The sequence below is a fragment of the Microtus pennsylvanicus genome, chromosome 5 (assembly GCF_037038515.1).
Source record: "Microtus pennsylvanicus isolate mMicPen1 chromosome 5, mMicPen1.hap1, whole genome shotgun sequence".
Taxonomy (NCBI): domain Eukaryota; kingdom Metazoa; phylum Chordata; class Mammalia; order Rodentia; family Cricetidae; genus Microtus; species Microtus pennsylvanicus.
Genome location: NC_134583.1, coordinates 48,154,113 through 48,177,986, shown reverse-complemented (window position 1 = coordinate 48,177,986; position 23,874 = coordinate 48,154,113). Strand labels below are relative to the sequence as shown.

Genomic DNA, 23,874 nt, shown 5'->3' with positions numbered 1-23,874 from the left:
CTCCCCCACTCCTCAGCCCGAAAAGCAATCAGGGTTCCCTGTCCTGTGGGAAGTCCAAGGAACCCCCACCTCCATCCAGATCTAGTAAGTTGAACATCCAAACTGCCTAGGCTCCTACAAAGCCAGTGCGTGCAGTAGGATCAGAAACCCATTGCCATTGTTCTTGAGTCTTCAGTAGTCCTCATTGTCCGCTATGTTCAGAGAGTCTGGTTTTATCCCAGGCTTTTCCAGACCCAGGCCAGCTGGCCTTGGTGAGTTCCCAGTAGAACATCACACTGTCACTAAGACACAAAGGCAACCCACTGACTGGGAGAAGATCTTCACCAACCCCGCAACTGACAAAGGTCTGATCTCCAAAATATACAAAGATCTCAAGAAACTAGACCGTCAAAGGCTAATCAACCCAATTATAAAATGGGGCATTGAGCTGAACAGAGAATTCTCAACAGAAGAACTTCAAATGGCCAAAAGACACTTAAGGTCATGCTCAACTTCCTTAGCGATCAGGGAAATGCAAATCAAGACAACTTTAAGATACCATCTTACACCTGTCAGAATGGCTAAAATCAAAAACACCAATGATAGCTATGGCTTTTGAAGCAGACATCTGCTAGTGTTGCTCTGTCAAAGGACGTCTTTGACACGTGGCTTTAATTTCTTGAGCTATTTTCTGTCAAATAGGAAAAGGTGTATTAGGCTGATATGACATTTGACGTTGGTGAGAAGATTGCAGGTTCATTGTAATCCATACGAAGGGATCTTTATCATTAACAGCTAATGTTGCAGCTATACCCGTGACTCTCTCTTCCCACATTTAAAAATGTCACAGCCTGAAAGTCCTGTGGGGGGAATTGAGAGGGGAAGGGACAGCGAGGCCAGAGAAGCATGCTCATCTTGTTTCTGGGAAGGGAGCATGGAGAAAGTATGTCTGCTATGCTGGCGTCCTGGGTGGCTTTGAGCAGATACATGAAAAATATAAGCACACTTGGTGACATAGTAATGACAGCTTCTTATCCTCCAAAGACTTCAAAGTCTTCTCATGTATATTATCTCATTTATCTTCTCAGCATCCCGCCAAAGCAGCAAGACATATAACTATCCTCGAGTTTCAGATGGGAAAGGGGAAGGGGGAGGACTAGAGAATCTTTTGCCTCCAGTGTTAACTCAAACCAGACCTGTAAATTCCCAGTCTCAAGTGCTCTGATAAACCTTACTGTAGTGTTTACATCTTTTTACATGTACATACATGTGTCTAATCATTTTTCTTCAAATTTAGCTCTTCCTCCAGTTGTCTTGATTCTGGTAAAGGATTGCAGCGTGTATCCAGTTGTTCCAACTAGAAATATAGAGGCCACCCTTGACCCCCTCCCTTTTTCTGTCTATCTCTTTCCTTAAACACGCCTGCTGTCACCTGCCCAAACACATTTCAAGTCTACCTACTGCCCTGTGCCTTCTGCTATGGCTCGGATGTGGTTTGTTCTCTCCAAAACTCACGAGGTCTGGTCTTTGATATAACAGTCCTGAAGGACCTTTAACAGACCTTTGAGTCATGACTGAATTAACGGCACTCTAAGGGGACCGAGATAATCCTGCAGAATTAGCTACCCCATGAGAGTGGATGCTATAAGTCAGCCTTGTCCGTGCTCAGATGCAGCACACGCCTTACCAGAATCCATGAAGAGAGCGGTCTCTGCTCCTCCCATCATCCAGAAACATGCATCCAAATAAATCTCTCCTTTATAAGTCCTACCGGAGCTAGAGAGAGTTCAGTCGGTAAATCGCTCACTGTAAGCGTGAAGACTTGGGTTCAACTACCAGGAACCATGTTTAAAAATAAGTAAATAAATAAAATCCATACGTAATGGTGCATGATACTAAACCTAGCACCAGGGGAGGGTAGACGCCTGGAGTTCGGTGGTCAGCCGACCACCTTGGTGAGTTCAAGGCCAGTGAGCAACTCCATCCCAAAAGAAGGGGACCCTGGAGGTTTTCTCTGGCCTCCACACACAGAACGTGTGTACACGTACCCACACACTCACACGTGAGCTCATGCACATGCTAGTAAAACCAAGCAAAGCTCCCAGACTCCACTGTTCTGTTAGAGCAACAGAACATAGACTAGGACTCCGTCACACCTTTGTTTAAGCCGCTGTCACCTTTTATCTCTGCCCTTCTAACCAGCTGGCTCCTTCCATTTTCGCCGCCGTAGCTTGCCCTGACTGTAGTGATATCTCAGAGCAGGCTACAGAAGATGGACAGCGTGACGTCACTCCCTTGCTCAGACTCAGTTATTTCTTCCCTCAAAAGTAGAGTGAAAAGTGAGCATCTTCCCTTCTCTCAGACCTTATGCCACCGTATTCCACCACAGCACGCCATTCCTCTTCTTCATGGCACTTGGCTAATCCCCCTCTTCTCTGTTTATTGCCTGCCTTTGTCTGAACATATGAAAGCTTCCCAGAGCACGGGCTGGGGTTGTCTCTGTTACCGTTAGACCTTTGACAGCCAACTCATAATGGTGATCAGTAATTCTTAGCTGAGCAATCAATCCACTAGGGTTCTATTTACAGCTATCCTGAGGCGATGTGTGCATATGTATGTGTGAATACATATGGATGGATGGATATATGTGTAGTTTTTCACTGTCCTATAGATGGGAAACCAGACAGGCAATATCCCCAGTTTCATTAAGCATCTTTATCATAGTCTTTCCATCAATAAACAAATGATACTTCCTCCTCTATTTCATAGTGAAACTAAGGGAATGGCTAAATGAATACCAGCTCTTTCATACCGACTATAAATTTAATGTCAGTTTATCTTCACGTGAGGCCTTAGTTAGCAATGTATTCACCTTAGTACCTTAGTTCCTCAAACAAGCAAGAGAATGCTGTTACCTCATTGTTTCTTTCTCTGATCCCTCTTCTTCATCCTTTTATCCAGAGAGATGATGCTTATCTGGGATGCTTAAAAAAATCTTCATTGATTCATTGTGGATTTCATATTGTGCATCTTGTCCACCCATCTTCCTGTCCCCCCAAAACCTCCCCTCCAAAACAAAAGAAAATTTAAAAGAAAAACCAAAAACGAAACCAAACAAACAAAGCAAAAAGAAAAAAAAAAGAAAGGAGAGAGAAGAATGTCACCATGGAAGCTGTAGTGTGGCCCAGGGGGTTACACAGGTCATCCTTTGGCCCTTTCATCTCCCCTCGAAAGCATTGGCTGGCATGAGTCATTGGTCCGGTTCCAGGCCTCTGGCCTCCGCTACATCATCAATAAAGGGCTCTCTCTGGGGCTCCTCTTAGGTATCCTGTTGTGGTCCTGCATCATGGAGAGCCTGCTAGTTTGGATCTGCAGGCCTGGCCCCTTTGCCTGCTCCAACAGTACATAGATGAGGTGGATGTTAGGGTGGGTCAACCCACAGCCCTGATTTTGGGCCTGGGTGGTTTCTGGGTTGGTTAGTCTACCAGCTTTCTATAGTGGGATATTATTTGTGTTTTAATAAATAAAGCTTACCTGAAGATCAGAGGGCAAAATAGCCGCCGCACTAGTCAGCCATACAGGCCAGGGAGGAGTGGCGCACACCTTTAATCCCAGGACTCAGGAGACAGAGGCAGACAGATCTCTCTGAGTTCAAGGCTACCTTGGGCTACACAAGATTGATCCAGAAACAGATCCAGGTGGTGGTGGTTCACACCTTTAATCCCAGCACGAGGGAGGTGGAGACAGGAGCTCTATGGCTGGGCAGAGAAAGGAATATGAAGGGAAAGAGACAGGAAATCACTGGAGTGTGGACTCTGAGGATTCATGGAAATAGGATCTTTCTCTCTCGGTCTAAAGATTTGCTAGAGGTAAAGGGTCTCTCTAGTGGCTGGATGCTTTATTTTCTGAGCCTCAGGTTGAACCCCAGTGTCTGTCTCTGGGTTTTTATTATTTGTGCAACAGCTTTCCCTGGGGGGAGGGGAGGTTCCTTAACTTCACCAACCTTCCAATCCTAATTCCTGCCCTGCTCGTAGATCTGCTTAGATAGTAACAACTTGCCCAGGCCCATCGCTTCAAGTTACTTGATCTTTTAAAAGATTCTTTAAAGGAAAATTTGCTTATTTTCATTTCGTGTATACACTGTTTGCCTGCTTGTATGCATATACACCATGTTGTATGTAGAACTCATAGCGACCAGAAGAGGGCATCAGATTTCCCCAGAACTAGAGCTGTTTTAATCCACCATGTGAGTACTGGGAAAGAAAACCTAAGTCTTCTGGGAGAGCAGCAAGTGCTCTTAACTGCCGAGCCAGTTCCCAGAGTACCCGCTTCATAGAGATTAAATCTAGCACCACCCACTAACTAGGTGACCTTGGGAAAGTTTCTAAGTCTTCTGTGTCAAAATGTCCTCTGTAAAAAGGGCATGAGACCACCTCAAGGGATTGTGGCAACTGTATGTAATTTTTTTTAATGTTCAGATTACATCCAGCATAAGTGTTAATAAGTGTGGTGGTTTTAATAAGAATGCCCCCATAGATTTGAAGGCTTGGTCACCAGGGAGAGGCAGTATTAGGAGGTGAGACTTTGTGTCACTGGAGGTAGGCTTCGAGGTTTCAAACACTAAAGCCAGGCTCAGTGTCTCTCTCTTCCTGCTGCCTGTGGTTCCAGACATAGAATTCTCAGCTATTCCTCCAGCGCCATGTCTGCCTGCCCGCTACTATGCTTCCCACCAAGACAGCAATGGACTAAACCTCAGAAACTGTGAGGCAGCCCCAGTGAAATGCTTTCTTTGATAAGAGTCGCCATGGTCATGGTGTCTCTCCACAGCAACAGACTGACCAAGACAATGAATAATAGGTTGACGGGATTATTTTCCCCTTTTTGTTTGTGTTTTTGAAAAGAGACCTTGTTATATAGCTAGCCCGTCAAGGCTATTCGATTGAGTTCCTCAGTCTCCCAAATGCTAGGATTAGAGGAGCCCACAAAAAAACCTGCAAATAGCTTCCATTTTTCTTGAAGCCATAAGTCTAATCTCTGTTCACTAAATGGCTACAGATCGATTTTCTGAGTTTAAACTTCCTTATTTATACCAATGGATATATTATCTACTGTAAATTCATGATCTATTGGATGATATATAAGCATTCTTCCCAACATTAAGAGTTTATTTCCAACATTAATTGTATCAGGGACAAAGCAGTCCCTCTTGTGAGAACCCACGTGGCCATGAGGTGCGGCAATTATCAGGTAACAGGGCTCTTAGAGTTAGACAGGCCCAGAAAGGCTATTTTGGTCTGCAGAGGTGGGAAGATGGCGCTGACTTCACTGTCTGGAGAAAACTCTGAGCAGACGGAGTTTTTATAAGCACCTCTTCCCATGGATTTCAGTTCAGTCAGAAAGGAAGTTGGGGGGGGGGCGCTAGGGGAGAGTCAAGTGAGAGAGTAGGAGGCAGCCGAACTGCTTCTTCTGCCAGCCAGCCTTTCTGAAACAGGTCTGAACATTTGGGGAGCTGTGTTTGACAGCAGCGTACCTGGGGAGAGTCGGAGTTCTTGAAGCTAAGTCTAACCCAGCGAGCCTCCGGGGAGGGTTCCTAGAGCCGAGCTCAGTCAGAATCACTTGTGGAGCTCATTATACGTTTGTTCCGATGCCCCGGCTTCATCGCTGGAGTAGCTCCAGCCTGGCTTCAAGAGTCAGGTGATTTTTAACATAGGTGACGCTGGGAACGCCAAGTGGAGAAACACAAACGCAGAGTCCCCCCAGGAACATCACTGGAGAAGTAAATCAAGTGTTGAGCAGCGGAGCTAGACCAGAAAGGACTATACAGCGCTTGGACTTTGTTGAGAAGGCGTTGGAGTCTTGGAACGAGGGGTTTGCCAAGAAAAATAAGAGTAATTGAGTGCTATTACTTCCGTTGATTCCAGCCTGCATCTGCGCCCGGCTCATCTCCAGCCGATGCTATCTTGTCTTAGTAAACGTTGAACACACGTGTGAAGGAATCTTTTCAGGGGAAGCTAGAATACTGGCCTGCCCAGAGAGACACACATTGCTGGACACAAGCTCACGCCAGGGCTCTGAAAGTGCGTGGGAGCCACATACAGCAAGCCTCAGAAAATAATTTTGCTTAGTACTATTAAATTACAAAGAAAACATTTCCCTAATATATTTTCAGTTCCAAGTTCACTTGAAAATAAAGTTAACCTATGTGAGAGAAAAATAATAGGATTTCTTCATTTCTATTAGAAATACTTTATCTTGTCAAATCCCATTATTACTTGAAAAGTTAAATCTTTGAAGGAGACTTTTGCTTCCAAGAAAATGTCACCTAATCCAAGCTGTTAGGGAGAAAGTCGATAAATATCCATCGCTTTATCATATTTGGGAAATGAAATTTCATAATCTTCCCTGGTAAACTGTCTTTTTATATTAAGAATTATTTATCAGCCTTCTTTCTTTCTGATAAAATTTAAAGATAAATGTAGACCTTCCTAAGGCCAGGGAGTAGGTCGCTTTAAAATGCACACATAGAGAAAATATAGGAATGCACTAGAGAGGAAACAGTTAGGAGCCAGGGCTTCTTGATGTTTAGAACCTTTTTTATTTGTTTAAATTAGGCAGGGGAGGGTGTGTGTAGGTGCCGGCAGGTGCCTGATGTGGTCCCAGATCCCCTGGAGCTGGATTTGCTCTTATAGGTAGCTAGAAACAATCTGACATTGGTGGTAGACACAGCTCAAGTATCCAGCAGGAGCATTACACTCTTAACCATGAGAGAGAGAGAGAGAGAGAGAGAGAGAGAGAGAGAGAGAGAGAGAGAGAGAGAGAGAGAGAGAGAGATTTTTCACTGTGTAGTCCTGGCTGGCCTGAATGCAATGCTGGCCTGGAAATGCCCCTGCCTCTCCCTTCCAGGTACTAAGATTAAAGGTGGACAGCCACACTGGCCCTCTCTTCTTTTTGCTTTCCATCCTTCCTCCTTTCCTTTCCTTCCTTTTTAAAGATATTATGGGAAAGTTGTGGACGTTATCAGATTACCCACCCTAAGTTTTGGGTAAAATAAAGCAGAAACCTATATTCTGTCTTGTCACAGGAGAAAAGGTCTCATCGAAACCTTTTGCTTTGTTATAACTAACTCTTCACCTCAGCTTTTTCCTGATCCTAAATAAAGCACGTGACTATTCACACGAGCTAGCCCACTAATGACACTTCACTTCAGCCACATCTTCCTGAAAACCTGAGGTCATTATTTTTCTTCATCCCTTAAAATAAATTTTCTTATTCTTTTTCTGTTCCTTGTTCCCCTCAAACAACCAATATTACAAAAAATTTACCACCAGCATTTACCTTATTCCTCAGAATTTCAGGTCTTACAAGGTAGTGGTTCTCAACCTGTGGGTCGCAACCCTGTGGTTTGGGCGATCTTTTCACAGAGGTGGTTAAGACCGTCAGAAAACACACATATTTACATGATGAATCTTCACAGCTGCAAAATCACAGTTATGAAGTAGCAATGAAAATAATCTCATAGTCGGGGGGCTCCAAAGCATGAGGAACCACATTCAAAGGCCACAGCGTGAGGAAGACTGAAAACTACATGTACATGACTCCTTTACACATCTCTTGAAATTTCATGGAATATATGAATTAGGTGAGCAGATAAAGTTTAAGAGAGCAATTTGAAAATCATTTCTTAAAGCAATCAGCATAATTTAAAAAATAAAATTTTCATCATGATTTAATGGCACATAAACTAATCCAATAGGCTATCCGATAAGTTTATTATGAAGCACTTCCTATGTGTATTATATGTAATAGAAATACCGAAGACCTCATCAAAGAATGCAGTAATGGTTATGGTACTGAGTGAAACTTAAACAGAGCAATATAGAAAATAACATTTGATGATTTCACTCAAAATAATCTCTTTTCCTTGTGATTCAAATGAGCAGCTATAGAATTTTGTTTTGTTTCCTTTAATCAGAATTCAGGATGTTAACAGTCCAGTTGACAATCTTTCTTTGACAGGACTGTGGAAGACTAAAGACCAAGACAATTTCCTTCTTTTCCATGATGCTTTTGTGCAAAAATGATGATTTGCATAATTTCCTTTCAGTCTCAATTGAATTTCTGAAGCTATTTTTCAAGTAAGCATTCACACGTCTCCAGCGTACACCATCTGTCTCGCTTCTCTTTCTCTTTCCTCTTCTCTGTTTTTTTTAATATTACAATTATCTTATAACAGAGGCTGTCAAATCTTTTCCCCCCAAGGATTCCTTTCTTTTGAAAAATGAAAAAGAGCTGCGCATATTGTTATGTGTAGTTGTGTGGATGTGGTGGAGGGTTAGGGAAAGGTTAGATGTTCAAAGCCATAAGCTGACTTGACAGACATATTGGAAGAAATGTGATCGGGGAAGAGTTTTAAAATTATATTCTTGACTCTAGGAAAATAAAGGAATGTTTAGTCAAAATGCTGGGACAAATAGCTTCTGGGGACCAACTATGAAATACCAGGGAAGTAGGGCAGGGCTCAGGGAAGGCCTTATTCAGACCGCACATATCTGTAAAGTCCACCGACACTCACAGGCAGTTGTTGCTCTGACTAGGGGAGTCAAGTTTTATGTTTACATAGTAAATGTATACTCAGCAGGAGCCTCTAGGAAATCATATGAATTGCCAAGGAAAAGTCCACAGTAAAATATTATTTTGAAAAAAATTTCTGCTTAGAAACACCAAAGATGGATGCTTTGTTGTTAAATTGAGGGTTTTTTTTAAAAAAAAATGCAATAAATTTAATCTATGTGGCACTCAGAATGTATAACTGATACATTTTATAACAATTCATAAAAATCTTACTTACAATTTAATTAATTTTGTAGAGCTCCAGTTACTGAAATCTCATAAGGATTTACAAAACACAGTTACAGCTTCATCTATCCAGAATCTCCAAAGAGTGGGTCACTCTGGCTTCTGTTTGGATAAAGCAAACCAAGGGTAGCACGCGTCCCTCCGCTCTGGAACAGAAGACACTGGAAACGACATTGTTTCCAGCTTCCTCTGGGCCAGGATCACAAACACCAGCCATGGCAGGAGTGGAGTAGGGAACTATGGACTGGTGGTTTAAGTCTTGGCTGGGAAGTTTTACTTTTGTAACTTTGAGATAATTACTGTAAACTTCAGTTCCATTGCACAGAAAGTGTGGATAACCTCTTCTACCACGTAGGCTGCAGGGAAGCTTAAAGGAAATGATTCATTGAAATCCTTAGTGTATTTTAACACAGCCATGTTAGAGCTCAGGAAAACTTAATTAGTTCTAGTGTTAGTGCTGATAGGATTATTATTCCATGGGGACATCTCATATTTTTATTGTTTTGTCTGTTGTTTTGGTTTGGTTTGTTTTTGAGTCAAGATCTCACTATGGAGCTCTGGCGACTGGAAGCTCTCTAGGTAAACTAAGCTAGCTGACCTCACACAGATTCGCCTGCCTCTGCCTCCACACCCTGGGATTGAATGCATGCATCATCACACCAGACTCTAGAATTCTATGTTTATAAATATTTGTACTTACTATCTTTTTTTCCCCTTTCCTTTTTCTTTTTGTACCCTTTGCGCAGCAACCAGAAGCTTCTAACAGAGTGAATTTACAAGCGTTATCTAGGAGGAGTCCCTCAGGGTCCCTCTCAGCAACGCCATACTGTCCATATTCTCCACTAAAATTGCACCAACACTGCACACCCATCTCCCATGTGTATAAACTAGTGCACAGGGTGAGAGGATGCAAGAAACCAGGAGGCAGGACTAAAGGTTAGCCAAAACAAAGGTGCCTGAAAAAGACAAAAAAAAAAAAACAAAACAAAACAAAAAAAAAAAACAGCACTACTTTGGCAAGCCAATTAAAAAAATATAAGTATTTTAAGAGTGGTGGTGCATGCCTTTAGTCCCAGCACTTGGGAGGCAGAAGCAGGTAGATTTCAGAGACTTTGAGGTCTACAAAAGTGAGTTCCAGGCCAGCCAGGGTACCCTGTCTTGAAAAACCAAGTGTGTGTGTGTGTGTGTGTGTGTGTGTGTGTGTGCATGCATTTTAAAAGGGGAAAGGAGGGGCGCTGGTGAGATGACTCGAAGGGTAAAGGCACTTGCATCAAGCCCGATAACATGAGTTAAATCCCTGGGATACACATGGTGAAAACAGAACCGACTCCCACGAAAATGTTTCCTTGTCCTGTATGTGTGAGCACATGCACACAAAATAAATAAATATAATGTTTTAAAAAGAAGATCTAGAGGAGAGATATCCTGCATTGCTGAATAACACTGATCCTAGAAGCCATCAAACAAAAATCCCAGCCAGTGCCAGTCATGAGACATCTCCTTATGAATTGTTGGCGAGGGAGGTACCAGAAGCCCACAAAAATAATATAGACTCTTGTCAATTCTCTTGGTTTCCCATCAAAACTAGGTAATAATGCCCTACTACTGGAGCAGGAGAGATGGTTCAGAAATTAAGAACATTGACTGCTCTTCAAGAGGTCCTGAGTTCCAGCAACCACATGGTGGCTCACAACCATCTATAATGAGATCTGACACCCTCTTTGGGCATGCAGGCAAACATACAGACAGAACACTGCATATATAGTAAATAAAATAATCTTTTTTAAAAACCCTATTACTGAAGACATCATACACTTTAGTTGCAAGATATTGAGATATCTATATCTGAGCTAGAAGCTCCCTGCCATTGGCTAGCTTTCATAGTGCCAGAAGATATATGCAGGCTTCTGGGGCAGTGGTGGTGAGGACAACTCAACAGTCTTATGCCACTATGAACTCTACGAACTACAATGCCGACCTGCCGGGGAAGATGAACCCATTGGTACAATAGTGGTATAGCTGTAATGATGGCCACCAATTACTCTCTGATTAGATTTAACGTCCATAGACCCTAGGAAAGAATGTACTACCGTGCTTTAGCTAGATGACATAGACCAAGCAGCTTTCCAAATATTTATGTTCATGCACATAGGAAAATACTTTTCATCATTAACCAAGGGAATTTATCTTGGCAACCAATGGTGGTAAATGCGGAGACTCAGTGGCTACACAAGGTACTGAGAATAAGTGAGGGATGAGTGTTCTTTTTTTTTTTTTACAAAGAAAAGGAACACACATTATTTTATTTATGTATGTATGTATGTATAACATTGAAGCTAGGTTTGTTGACACACACCTATAATCTCAGCTATTTGGGAGGCTCAGACAGGATTTCAAGTTCAGGGCCTACCTGACCACAGAGTTAGTTCAAGGCTTACCAGTAACTTACAGAATGAACTTATGGCTAGCCTGAACACTTGAGTGAAGCCCTATCTCAAAATGAGTCATGAGTAGACAAGGATTATTTCTGCACCAGAGTAACTGAGTTTGGCTTCAAAAAGAAGTTGAAACTCACTCAATGATTCCCACCTGAAAAACTAAACACATACAATTTTTTTTGTTTTGTTTTTTAAAACAAGGTTTCTCTGAAGCTTTGGATTATTTTTTATTTTCAAACAAAAACTTCAAATTGGCTCAGCAGTTAAGAGCACTGGCGGTTCTTCCAGAGGACCTGGGTTCACTTCCCAGCACCCACATGGCAGCTTACAACTGCCGGTAACTCTACCTCCAGGGGATCTGACACCCCCGCAAAATATCAATGCACAGAAAGTGAAAATAAACAAAAACTTCAAATTGGGCCACTAAGCCAATTCCTGTTAATTCTGCCGCCTACCACAGATCACATGGGCTTGTCATGGCTATGCTAGTGGAAGGCAAATCCACACTTTTCAAGCCAGAAATGTTAGGAGCCCACTGAGAAAGAAGCAGGCAACCAGAAGTCCAACAAAAGAAAACAGGTACTTCCAGGAGTAATCAACCTGGAGAGTAAGTTCTCAACTGGGCACTTACAGGATTTGATCAGGGTAGGTAAAAGAGGCCTACAAAAAAGTCTTTTTACCAGACTCTTGGTCTGCGGAATAGAGAGAAAATATCTTCCTGGGCTGTGGGTTACACTCTGCGGGGGACAGACCAGCAGAGAGCAGGGCTGGTAGGTACAAGTGGCTTCCTTTTCCACCAGGAGTCCCTTGCTGGTTATGGTTCTTCTTTGCTCTCTGCAGGTGGAGGGGCTCCAAAGATCTTGGCAAGGAGCCCTTTGTTGGATCGGGCCTGGTCCTGGGCGTTTGCCAGTCGAGCTCGTTCCCGCCCTCCTGGCCGTGCTGTCTTCCGGGCCCTCAGCTCCTGCTCAGTGGGACGTTGAGCAAATGTCCAGGAGCTATTCGGGCGAGTAGCATCCCCATCTGCTGCAAGGAAGCGTTTTCCCCGTTCGACACTTTGAAGATAGAAGTCAGTCTCTCGCTTTGCTTGGGCGACCTCTGCTCTTAGGCGTTGTCTCCGTACCTGGCGCTCAAAGGCGAGGTGTTCGCTGAGATGCGACCAAGTAAAACGATGCAAATACTTGAGGTTCCACAGGTCGTAACGGAAGGGGCTGCGCCTGCGGGCACCCATGGGCGTGTTATGTAGACTGGCTGCCACTCGCTTGGCTATGCGCTTGTCACGGAATTCCACCCAGCCTTCTGTATAGTCCTTGCTGTACTTAGCTGCCTTCTTCCCTCCTGCAGCCGCAGCTGCCTTCTTTTTGCGTCTCACAAAGCGGTCTTCACGCGTCCCACCTCACCGTAGGCGCTGAGCAGGTTGCGAACGTGCAAGGGCCGGAATCGCGGCGGGACTTGTCCCAGGTAAACAATACCCGGCACTACCCTCTTTTTCTTCTTGCTGCTGCTGTCGCAGCCCTCTTCCTCGGGCTCCTCCTGCTCCTCCGCCGCATCTGCATTCCCCTCTGCCTCGTCCTGCGATCCTCCCTCCATCGGCGCCTTTCGCTCTTCCACCAACGCCGCGGCTTTCATGATCGGGATGAGTGTTCTTAATCAACCCTCTACAGCTCAAAGAACATTGTGGAAGAAGGAGCTAAAAGAATGTAAGAGCTGTGAAATGTTATCTTCAGGGCTGTGGAGGTCCGCCCCAAAAAATGTGAACCAGTTCCACCTTGTCTGAAGGTCAGAGAACTGACCTTGCTCAAAGTTGTTGACCCCAAGTGTGGCTACCCACCCTCACCTAGGGTGTGGTTACTTGGTGTTTTGGACATTAAGATGGGCCTTACAGGTAGATCTTCTACACCCTGACAGGAGGTCAGAGAATTCAAGCATAGTTCTGCTCCTTCTTTTGAATTAGGAGGTTTGACCTATGGAGTGGCTGCCTACAGGATACTTGGTCTAGAGGCGGGCTCACTGCCTAAACAGAATGACTTCCTCTTGATGTCTTGATTAATGGCTTGATGTCTCAAAGTATTGAAGCAAACAACTGTTCGAGTTGTCCCTTGCATCATGTTAAAGCATCTTTTGCCTTCTCCCCTCTGTTGTATTGGGGTATAAAAGTGTATGGAAAATCAACCACAGGCAATTTGAGTAGTCACTGGAACTCCCTCTCGATACTATGCTGTGCTTCTGTTTTATTATTTTTACTTGTGCATCTTCGTTCTCTTTCCTTAAATTTCTAATCCCCATGCCCCTACCCTGGTAACTGGTATCCTTGTCAAAGCTGATCCCTGGCACAGGACATGATACAGCCTTTGCAAACATGAGCTCATTGGAGCTGCAGGTGTCTGCACTGGGCCCACACAAAATTGGGCTTTTTAAGAGTCAATCATGGATCAAAGAGTTGTTGGAGCCCTACCTCCTCCCTACTGAACTACTGGGTAATGAAGGGTTCTGAGGGAGGTGACGTCATCATTTTTCCATTTTATACCCATTGCAGAGCCCACCAGGCTCCAATGGATAGCTCCAAAACCACAATCACACAGATAACCCTGGTTAAATCAGTAAGTCACAAAGACAAAACAAATAAGAATGTGGGAAAGAGATTTGTAGGGAAGAAGGGTGGGGATAGACAAGGGTTAGCGCGAGAAAAGAAAGGGTAGAGATTGAGAATTCTCAGAATGCCTTATATACATGCATGAGGTTGCCCAATGGTAAATGTAATAAACCATTAACAATACAATGTAAACAAGCTAGAAAAACTAGGTAAATAAAATAGTCAACTCCTGAGTCAGACACACACTTTTTAATTCTAGCAGTCAGGAAGCTGAGGCAGGAAGATCACAATTTCAAGGCTCCTCCAGAGTATATAGTAAGTTCTAGAACAATCTGGACTACTGGAGCAGGACCCGGACTTGCACACAACAAGCAAACCCTGCTCTAAGTCCTTATCCATTCTTAGCCAGTGTGATGGTTTGAGAGAAAATGTCCCTCCAAAGGGAGTGGCGCTGTTAGGAAATGAGGTTTTGTTGGAGTAGGCATGGCCTCGTTAGAGGAAGTCTGTCAGTGTAGGAGTGGACTTTGAGGTCTCCTTTGCTCATGCTTCACTCAGTGTGACACTCAGACCATTTTCTTCTGCCTGCTGGTCAAAATGTACAAACTCTCAGCTCCTTCTCCAGCACCATGTCTGCCTGCATGCTGCCTTGTCCCACCATGATGATAATGGACTGAACCTCTAAAACTGGAAGCCACCCAATTAAATGTTTTCCTCTGTAAGAGATGTGGCCATGGTGCTCTTCACAACACTAGAAACCCTAGCTAAGACAGCCAGCAATAGCCTCCGTCCCTAAGTTCTTGGGTTAGGAATCTTCCTCTCCTGTACACCCTCTCTCTTGATTTTGGCATGCTGGTCTTCACCCGTGCATTTGATCTCCATCCTCACATGTTTTTCTCTGAGCTTGTTAGTTACTTGTCCTGCTTCCAACTGCTGGTTTTCTCAGATTTCATCTTCTCCGTTGGAGCTTGGCAGTCGATCTACAGATGATACTTCCCACTGTTTTCACAGTAGTCTTCTTCCTTAATTAGTTTATCCAAATGGGCAGAGTCTCCGCGATCCAGGTACAAGTTGTCGCATAGAGTGACAGAAATTAGTCAAGATGGTGCAATACCATCCAAATGATTTCTCTTCTTCTGTCTTTGTATAAACTCTTCACCCTAATCGATGGAACAGCCTATGTGGATTCCTTTTAAATTTTTCTATGCATTTATGTAAGCATATATATATATATATATATATATATATATATATATATATACATATACATATATACTATTTTTAAGCAAGAGGATTCTATTGTGTCTATTTCTCTGCATATTTTTCTTCCCCTTTGGAGGGGAACACATGCACAAACCTGTACATATAGACCCACATACAAATATACGGAATTCTTGTTAGTCAGCTGGTATAGACTTCCAGTAATAGTTACATTCTTATCTATGGCATAGTTAGAGTTCATTCATTATCGTAATAGTTAGCTGTCATTCTAAATGTTGGTTTTATGCTACTAAAAACAAAGATGGAATAAATATTCTTGTTTCTATTTCCTTCTCTAATAAATAGATCCTACAGAGTAGAATGTCTGGGTCAAGATGAATGGTTATTTTTTTTATGGATTTGCCAAGTTCACACCAGAAAATCAGAGGGCTTAGCCATATTCCTTCAAAGTGTGAGAACACTCAGTCGACATGCCCCAAATAACCCATGTTGGCTTTGAAAAGTTTATAATTCTGGTAGGTCCTTTATGACATTTGATTAACATTTTAATTTAATGTTGCATTAAATTGCATTATCTTGACTACTGCTAAAGTACCTTTTTTGGCCTATTTATCATTGCAGTTCCTTGTTTGAATTTGTTAGCTTTTTATTCTTAGTAACAAAATAGTCTATGCATTAAAACATTAACTATTTATCTGATACTAGCATTGCTAAAGTAAATTGGCAGGAAGTCTTTCCACTTCTCTGTAATTTCTTAATGAAAAAGAATTGAAACTGTCAAACTTACAGAAAAGTTGAAGTTACAATATGAAGAATTTTGATCTTTCTAAACTAATTGAAAGTAATTTGCTAACATGATCTGTCACTGATGCACATTCATTTATATAGCCATAGAATCCCCATCAAAATTGGGAGATGAGGGGAAAAGAAAAGCTCAAGGCCGGGCAGGGGGTGGCACATACCTCTAATCTCAGCACTTGGGACGCAGAAGCAGGCGGATCTCTGTGAGTTCGAGGCCAGCCTGGTCTACAGAGCTAGTTCCAGGACAGCCAGGGCTGTTACACAGAGAAACCCTGTCTTGAGAAACCAAACGACATAAATTGGGATATGAGGGATGGACAGGTGGCTCAGTGGTTAAGTTAGTTTACTGTTAGCACGAAGGACCTGGGTTTGGTTCCCAGCACCCACATGTCACTCTCAGCTGCTTGTAACTGCAGTTCTGGGGGACCCTATGCCCTCTTCTGACCTCCAATAACACCTACACACAAGTGGAACAGATAAACTCATGCCGGCACACCAGCATTCAGGTAAATTTTTAAAATTTGGAATATTAGTATTCTCTTATTGACACAAGTAGATTTTGCTAATAATAATTTCCCTCTGTAGCTGTTTTTTTTTCTCTTTGTTCTTTGGGGGCCCACGACCCAGCCGCCAAATAAATGCTCAGAAGCTAATTCTTTCTTACACATGCCTGGTCTTAGCTTGGCTTATTTCTAGTCAACTTTTCTTAACTTGAATTATCCCATCTACCTTTTGCCCCTGGACTTTTATCTTTCTCTATTCTATATGCCTTTCTTTACCTCTTACTCCGTGGCTTGCTGTGTAGCTGACTGGCCCCAATGTCTTCTCTCCTTCTCTTGTTCCTTGATCTTCTCTTCCCATTTCTCTTCCTATTTACTCTCTCTCTGCCTTCCAGCCCCACGTATCCTTTCTCTTTCCTTGCTATTGGCCCGTTCAGTTCTTTATTAGACAATCAGGTGTTTCAGGCAGGCACAGTAACACAGCTTCACAGAGTGAAACAAACACAGTGTAAGAGAATGCAACATATCTTTGCATCATTAAACAAATGCTCCACAGCACAAACAAATGTAACACATCTTCACCTAATATTCCATAACACCCATCAATATACTTCAGAGCAAAGTCCCAGTCCATGAGGAGTCACTGAATTGCCTGTAGATGTCACATGCCTTCATCTGGGCAGTTAAGTCTCATTCTTGATTTTTTTAAAAGTGTCTAGACCAAATAATTTTGTATAATCTGTGTTGAAAATATTATTTCCGCATTTTTGAACAAAGCCAACAAGAGAGAGCCCTCGTTTGGGGCAGGGAAGCGTGGTCAAGGGACAACCGCAGCCCACTCTGTTTCTCTTGCCTGCCCTGTGGCCCTGCACTTTCTCCATCACATTATCAGACTCTGGTTCTTTCTTTGTGCGGTTTTTGAGCCTTCGGAAACTTGTTGGGTCTTCATCTGTGTGTGGGCATCCTTACATGTCAGCCGACCTGCCCTTCCTGCTTTCCCAATAGGGATAATTTAAGGCTATGAATTTCCAATAAGGATAAAGCATTGCGTATGTTTTGTATGGAGTTTCCTCCATTATTGCTTTCTGTGAGGTTGGTAATTTTAGATTCATTTACATTTTAGTGAAAGACTGCTTTGTATCATTCCTTGTAATTTCCAAGTAATTAAATGGCTTTGAATGGAGTCTCTTTTTACTGTTTGTTTCTCCCATCCCCCCTTCTTCTATCATAAGCTGCGATCAGGAAATATGCCCTAGAAAATTTCCACTTTTATAAATTGTCCTAGAATGTCCTTTGAAAACACAGACTGGATTAATTTTTTGTATGTGTTCTACTAAAAAGCAAAAGAAACCTAGAACTTGGGGCAAATGTAATCACAGCACCAGGAAGACTAAAAAGCAGGCAGTTTCTTCAAGTTCTTCAAGTTCTATGTAGCCTGGGCTACATAGACCTGTCTCAGGGAAGGAAAGGGGGGCAGTATAAGATGGACTATTCCATGTATGTTTTAGATCAAATTTGTAAATTTCATGTGTATTTCTTCTCTATTTCTATCTATACATTTTATCTGTTGGGTTTTCTAAGTGTAAGCAATGTGTAAATCCTATTTTAACTGTATTTTTACTTCCTCCTCCTCCTAGATTCTGCTTTGTACAGTTAGGTCCTTCTGAAAACGATGCACACGACCAGTGTCTGTTGTACCCACATTTCCCCCTTCTCCTTCTGACATAATAGCTTTCACCCCGTTTTGGGAGCTCACCAAGGCCAGCTGGACTGGGACTGAAAAAGCATGGGATAAAACCGGACTCTCTGAATATGGCAGACAATGAGGGCTGCTGAGAAGCCAAGGACAATGGCACTGGGTTTTGATCCTACTTCATGTTCTGGCTTTGTGGGAGCCTAGCCAGTTTGGATGTTCACCTTCCTAGACCAGGATGGAGGGGGGAGGACTTTGGACTTTCCACAGGGCAGGGAACCCTGACTGCTCTTTGGACTGGAGAGGGAGGGGGAGAGGAGTGGGGGGAGGGAGAGAGGAGTGGGAGGAGGGGTAGGGAAATGGGAGGCTGGGAGGAGGCAGAAATTTTTTTTTCAAAGAGAAAGAACCATCAAAAACTGCGTTTTAATGATACAGAAATAGTACATGGTACATTTATTTCCATAACAGCACTTCAATCGTCTCTAACAAAATTAAGGCTACATTGGAGCATTCTGACAGAAAGGGACTGTTTTATACAATGTTATTCATGTTTTCATAAACAAAACAATATTCTTCAGGCAAAAAATTTTTAACAAGATACCAGTAAAGGAAATGGAATACAAAATGTGTTCCTTTGGGTCAGCCTGATAATAGCCACACACCCCTAGGGAGTATCAGGGGATTTTTTAAATGAATACTTTGAGTATGAGGGCGACTCTCCAGAGTTAACATCCCACAATACAAGGCTATTTCATAATATAAAAGCAAAGAGAGTTGCATCTCCTGCACAATCCCTTTAGAATGAAGAACTAGTGAACATCAACAGTATTTAAAAGCACAAGAGAACTGTGCAGAGGCCTACGGTGCCTGGAAAAACCATCCCTACATCCACAGCCCTTCTCCCTCAAATCCGTTGGGAAGAAGATGAGAACTCAAATCTGACGACACTAACCTGTCAGCACTGCCAGGAGAGTGGCCAGGACCCTGCGTACTCCTGAGGATAAAGTAATGCCATTTAAGGCCACCCACCAGCAGACTCAGTAAAACCATATTATTTCTTCCTCAAGGCACTCAAAAAAGAAAAACGATTTAATATCCTTGGTCCATAAGAAGAAATATTTACTTACATCCTCAATGGACTAAAAGATTTTAGACGTCACAATTAAAATTGTATCTTTCCAAAAATATTATATTATCAATGCAATAAACTCAATAAACTTAAAGAAAACAAAACTTAACTTCATTTAAACTAAACTTCATTAAAACTTTTAAAAAACCAAAAAAACATACTTCCTAGAGTGCAAAATGCTTATTAAATACTTCAAGAACACAAAAGTAATTTGTTTAAAAACACAGGAATCCTTTGCTAAAGGGCCATCAACACAAAAGACACCCATTGCCCGCAATGGGTGCCAGCTGGAAGAAGCATGGTGTTAAGTTTTGTGCTTGGCCTCTGCCTCTTTCAGATGACATGTTATTTGTACAAGCTCATGGTTGGACTCTGGTACATGCACATGTACGCATCACAAAGAAGTCTGCGTGCACAGCCTTGAATCCTTCTGGACTCCAAGGAGTGCAGCTCTTCCAGAGACATCTTCAAGTACTCTCCCACTTCAGGGCAGGGTGTCACTTGTGGAATGTTGAAGCCATTCTGACCCCCTAGGGAGAGAGAGAGAGCTCTCATTAGGGCAGCAAACTTCTAAGTCCTCTTGGCAGCCTGTCCCACCAGAACAATTTTACTATCCTAGAATTTAGTGAAGACTGACTCCCAGAATCAAAAACAAAACAAAACAAAACAAACAACAAAACTTTGACTTTCAGTTTCTAGAATTATGGTCTCCTTTTATTGGCTTCTGAGAGGGTTCAAGCAGAGAAAAGTAAAAAAAAAAAAAAAAAAAAAAAAAACCTGGTAAAAGGACATGCACTTAGGAAAAGCTGCAGTCCCGATCTGCAGGCTGCTACTCTATGCCCCTCAGACTTTTCTGTCCTTCCCAGACACTAGCAGCCTGACACTTTTCCACAAGAAGCCAATTGTGAGCGTTACTGTTTCCCTATGTTTTAAGAACATACTTGCATACCTCTAGCACGGCTGATTTAGATACTAATCATCAGAAGGCGCGTGTGCTCTGATGATCAGATTTGCTCTCCCTGGTGCATTCCCAAAAGTTATGCTGCTAATGCTGAGTGAAGCACACACGGAGTGGGCTGTGCCCTCAGGCATCAGAGCTATGCAGAAATGAAGAACTGTTGGTCTACACCTTGGGCCTCTGGTCAAGAAGCTGTCACTCGGTACCTCTGGTTATTAAAGTGTCACACCTGAAGACCTGGGGAACTAGGGCTTGGAAGAAGAGCTGTAGAGTAAATGGGGTATAGACAGGTACTGTGACAAGTACCTTACTTCCAAGACCCCTGTCACTCAAGTGTGTACTAAGTAATGACTAAGCTTCCTAAAAACATCTCAATGAGTAAAGGTTTCTTCCTGAAATAAAATGCATGAGATCAGGAAGATTGAGTTAAATACAAACCATGCAACCTTCACCACCTTTAACGTTAGCTTAGACAATAGAAAAACAGGCATGATTTCCATGACCAAAGTATTCCCACAGAGTTTGGCATTTATGTCCTCAATAAATGGCTACTCTACTGTACATAAAAATGCAAGGAAGAAAATGGTAAAATCAGCTCTAAATAAATTTTAGGATCTTTTTTTTTCTTTTGAGGTGGGACAAATTGAAACAGGTTCTCACTATGCAATACAAACTGACCTCTGATTCACAATCCTCTACTTCCCAAGTCTGGGATTATGGCTAGGATTCTTTAACAAATCCACGTAAGGACCAAGATGGCACAACATTATTGCTCCTTAGTTTGAGGAGCAGAATTAGTAATACCCTTTGAAGTCCGTCACACTGTGGTATCCTTTCAAGAATCTGCTCACAAAATACCCTATTACCACAAACATGTGCTCTCACTAGGAAGCATCTCCCTCCAAAAGACAAGTTTTAAATACCATCTCGATCAGCCATGCTGTCAAAGAAGAGCCAGGCTGAATCATCCTTCCCATACTTCACAAAAGCAACATAGTGGCTTGTTTCTATGCAGAGAACAGCAAATAACTCCATCTTCTGGCAGGGGATGCAGCCGTGTCTCCAGTCCCAGTCAGACAAGTCTTTGGGAAGTGATACTGGGTGATAGGTATGATTCATTCTCTTAGGATGGAGGTGAGCCTAAAATGGACCATGAAGAAAATACCACAAGTGAGCTAAATGCCATGTTTCAAGGGCAGAGACTAATCGCTTTCATTGACCACCACAGCCAAGTTCTACACACACACACACACACACACACACACACACACACACACACACACCGGCAGAAGAGACATGAGCAATAACATTTACTGTGAATGTTTAAAATGCCCTTTGACTCTGACTGGTGCAGTGAGTGTGGATTACCTGAGTGCAGCAGGTCTTACAGAACTGCTTGATCTTCCCTGCTGTGATGTCGGGGTCTTCATAGCAGTCTCTGCACTCGAACATTGCGAGTCCTCCACATATGCGACACTCCCTGGGAGCTAAGCAAAGAGGGAAGGAAGAAGCCTTTTTAAAAAAGACATTCTATCACTAAAAATAAAAGCTATACTTTGAAAACAAGAATGCTTGGGGGTTGGGGAGAAGAAAGGCCTAGTCCTCTCTGATCCTCTTAAAATTTCATTTGGATTTTTTTTTGTATCTGTAGTATTTTTAAGAACTTTTTTTCATATGATCATGTTTGTTAACCTATTCTAGAATTGTTCTTCTGGTCATGAAATGTTCAAAGATATAAAGTAAGTATTGAAGACTAATAGCACATATGATCTTAAGTCAGTAAGTAACAATCACTGCCATTATGAACTTTCTGTAACAATTTTACATCTGAATATTTATATAAGTATGTGCACCCAGGTACACGTGTGTCTCAAGCTTCTCTCATCTAGCCTCTCGATGCTTTCCCTTCCACGATAACTACCACACTCTGTTTTCACATAGGTCTATTGTTTAGACATATAATCCAGTTAACCACTTCCCTCTTATTAACATTTCTTGTCTCTAATTTCTTGTCAGATAGTAAGTAAATTTGCATTTAAATTATTAATTTTTACCTCGTTTTTTTAGAATAAATTCTAGCAGTCAAATTATTGAGTTAGTATGTCTAAGCTCTTCAAATACTGAATTACCTGTCAGAAGTACTATACCCATAACTAATGAAAAGTCCAGGCCAACTATTTCTAAAACAAAACAAAAAACAAAGAAAGGACTATATACTTACTGTCTTCAAGCAAATCCGTTATATTTAATTCTAGAGAAGGGAAAATTTTTTTGAACATTTTGAAATCTTTTCCAAACCGAGGCATCTGAATAATCAAGCATGATGGTACCTAAAAGAAGACATATAGTTTTAGAAACCAAAGTCCTAAGGAGCTGGGGACTTAATATAGCGCTTACTTAGCATGTCCAAAGCCTTGAGTCCTAACCCCTGTACTAACGAGTTTCCCTATGAAACTGAAATAGTCATAGCTGTCAAACCCAGTAGTGATTTCAGCAGGGCTGTTGGCCCATGAAGCAGAGCCCACTTGTGAATGTGCAGTGTGGATTCAGAGCAGCAATAAGCTACAGATTTTCCAGACTTCCCCAGAGACGAACATGATAAAACAGACTACGGCATGCACTGCAGAGATCACACATTCTGACAGTCAAAGAGACGTTTCTATTGCATTCATTAGCAAACCCATACACAAGAATTTATTGGTATTTTATCTCTTAACAGAGGGAGAAAAAAATAACATTACCTTTGACATGTTTAGATACTATGCATGGGAAAAATGACAACTGAAAACATAAACATGTATGCACACATATCTTTGCATCAAGCTACTTTAAACTTAAAAATTAGCTTTTGTTCCCTTTGCAACCCAAATCCAAAACATTCCAACTTAAGTGGCTATCTTTAAAAAGAACAAAGTTATAATACCTTTTTTTTTTTTTAAAAAAAAAAAGTGTCTTCTTAACTATTTCTTCAAACTATTCTTGGTTAAAACACGGTGATAGCTAGGTGTGGTTCAGTGGGGCATCACTTGGGTTAGTGTGTACAAAAGGCCTGAGTTTAATATCTAGCATTGATAAGAAACAAAATAAAGTAGCAGTACAAGTCCAGTTAGAATCACTAACCTCTGCAAATTTCAGGTTGCTGTTGATAAAAGACCATTCTAGTAACTGTTGAATTGTAGGAACTCCAACTTTCTCATTTTTTTCCACAAAGATCTGATAGAAGTTGCAGTCTTGGACGTTCTGACCTGCTGATCTGGGAGCACACAGGAAGAAATGCTTATAAGCCGTCTACCAAATTCCTAGTATGAAGCGTCTGATAGCATCATAATGCTCGTGTCCAGCTTTGGATTGTCCACACACCAGGTGAAAGACAATGATTCGGATGAGATAGTTAAATGTGCTTATGCAGAAGACCTCATAAATTAGTTCTTCTGCCTTCTTTATAAATTATTCAAAAGTTCTCTTGCCATCACAAGAAAAATGTAGAATAATATTCCAGACAAGAAACACTATATGAACAATAATCAGTTCTTCTCCCTCCAAATCTAGAAAGTAGCAGCTACTTTTTTTAAAAAAATTAATTTTTATTTTATGTACACTGGTGTTTTACCACGGATGTCAGGTCACCAGGAACTGAAGTTACAGACAGTTGTGAGCACTGCTTTTACTGACTAGAACAAATGCTACAATGCCTCAGTGACGGACTCTTAGA

At 42.0% G+C, this 23,874-nt stretch overlaps 2 protein-coding genes and 1 long non-coding RNA gene across 3 annotated transcripts in view; 1 reads left to right on the top strand and 2 right to left on the bottom strand.

Annotated features, from left to right (window-relative positions):
* The first annotated feature begins 9,623 nt into the window (after positions 1 to 9,623).
* LOC142849538 (uncharacterized) lies at positions 9,624 to 18,225 on the top strand. The gene is made up of 3 exons (XR_012910586.1): positions 9,624 to 9,734; positions 15,427 to 15,596; positions 18,020 to 18,225. It is a non-coding gene; the product is annotated as an uncharacterized LOC142849538 (long non-coding RNA).
* Positions 11,494 to 12,896, bottom strand: LOC142849537 (activator of basal transcription 1-like). Its single transcript, XM_075971818.1, is given in 2 exon segments — positions 11,494 to 12,656; positions 12,659 to 12,896. Coding segments are annotated over 2 exon segments (771 nt in total). The 5' UTR covers positions 12,861 to 12,896; the 3' UTR covers positions 11,494 to 12,087.
* Positions 18,226 to 19,539: 1,314 nt separating the features above from the next.
* The window catches only part of LOC142851310 (ubiquitin carboxyl-terminal hydrolase CYLD-like), a 31,274-nt gene continuing 26,939 nt past the window's right edge, over positions 19,540 to 23,874 (bottom strand). Inside the window, exons 13-17 of the mRNA XM_075975184.1 lie at positions 23,283 to 23,415; positions 22,384 to 22,492; positions 21,531 to 21,649; positions 21,086 to 21,302; positions 19,540 to 19,734 (exon numbers count right to left, since the gene is read on the bottom strand). Of these exons, the coding sequence (XP_075831299.1) occupies positions 19,550 to 19,734; positions 21,086 to 21,302; positions 21,531 to 21,649; positions 22,384 to 22,492; positions 23,283 to 23,415 (763 nt within the window). The 3' untranslated portion in view covers positions 19,540 to 19,549. The remainder of the gene's footprint in view (positions 19,735 to 21,085; positions 21,303 to 21,530; positions 21,650 to 22,383; positions 22,493 to 23,282; positions 23,416 to 23,874) is intronic.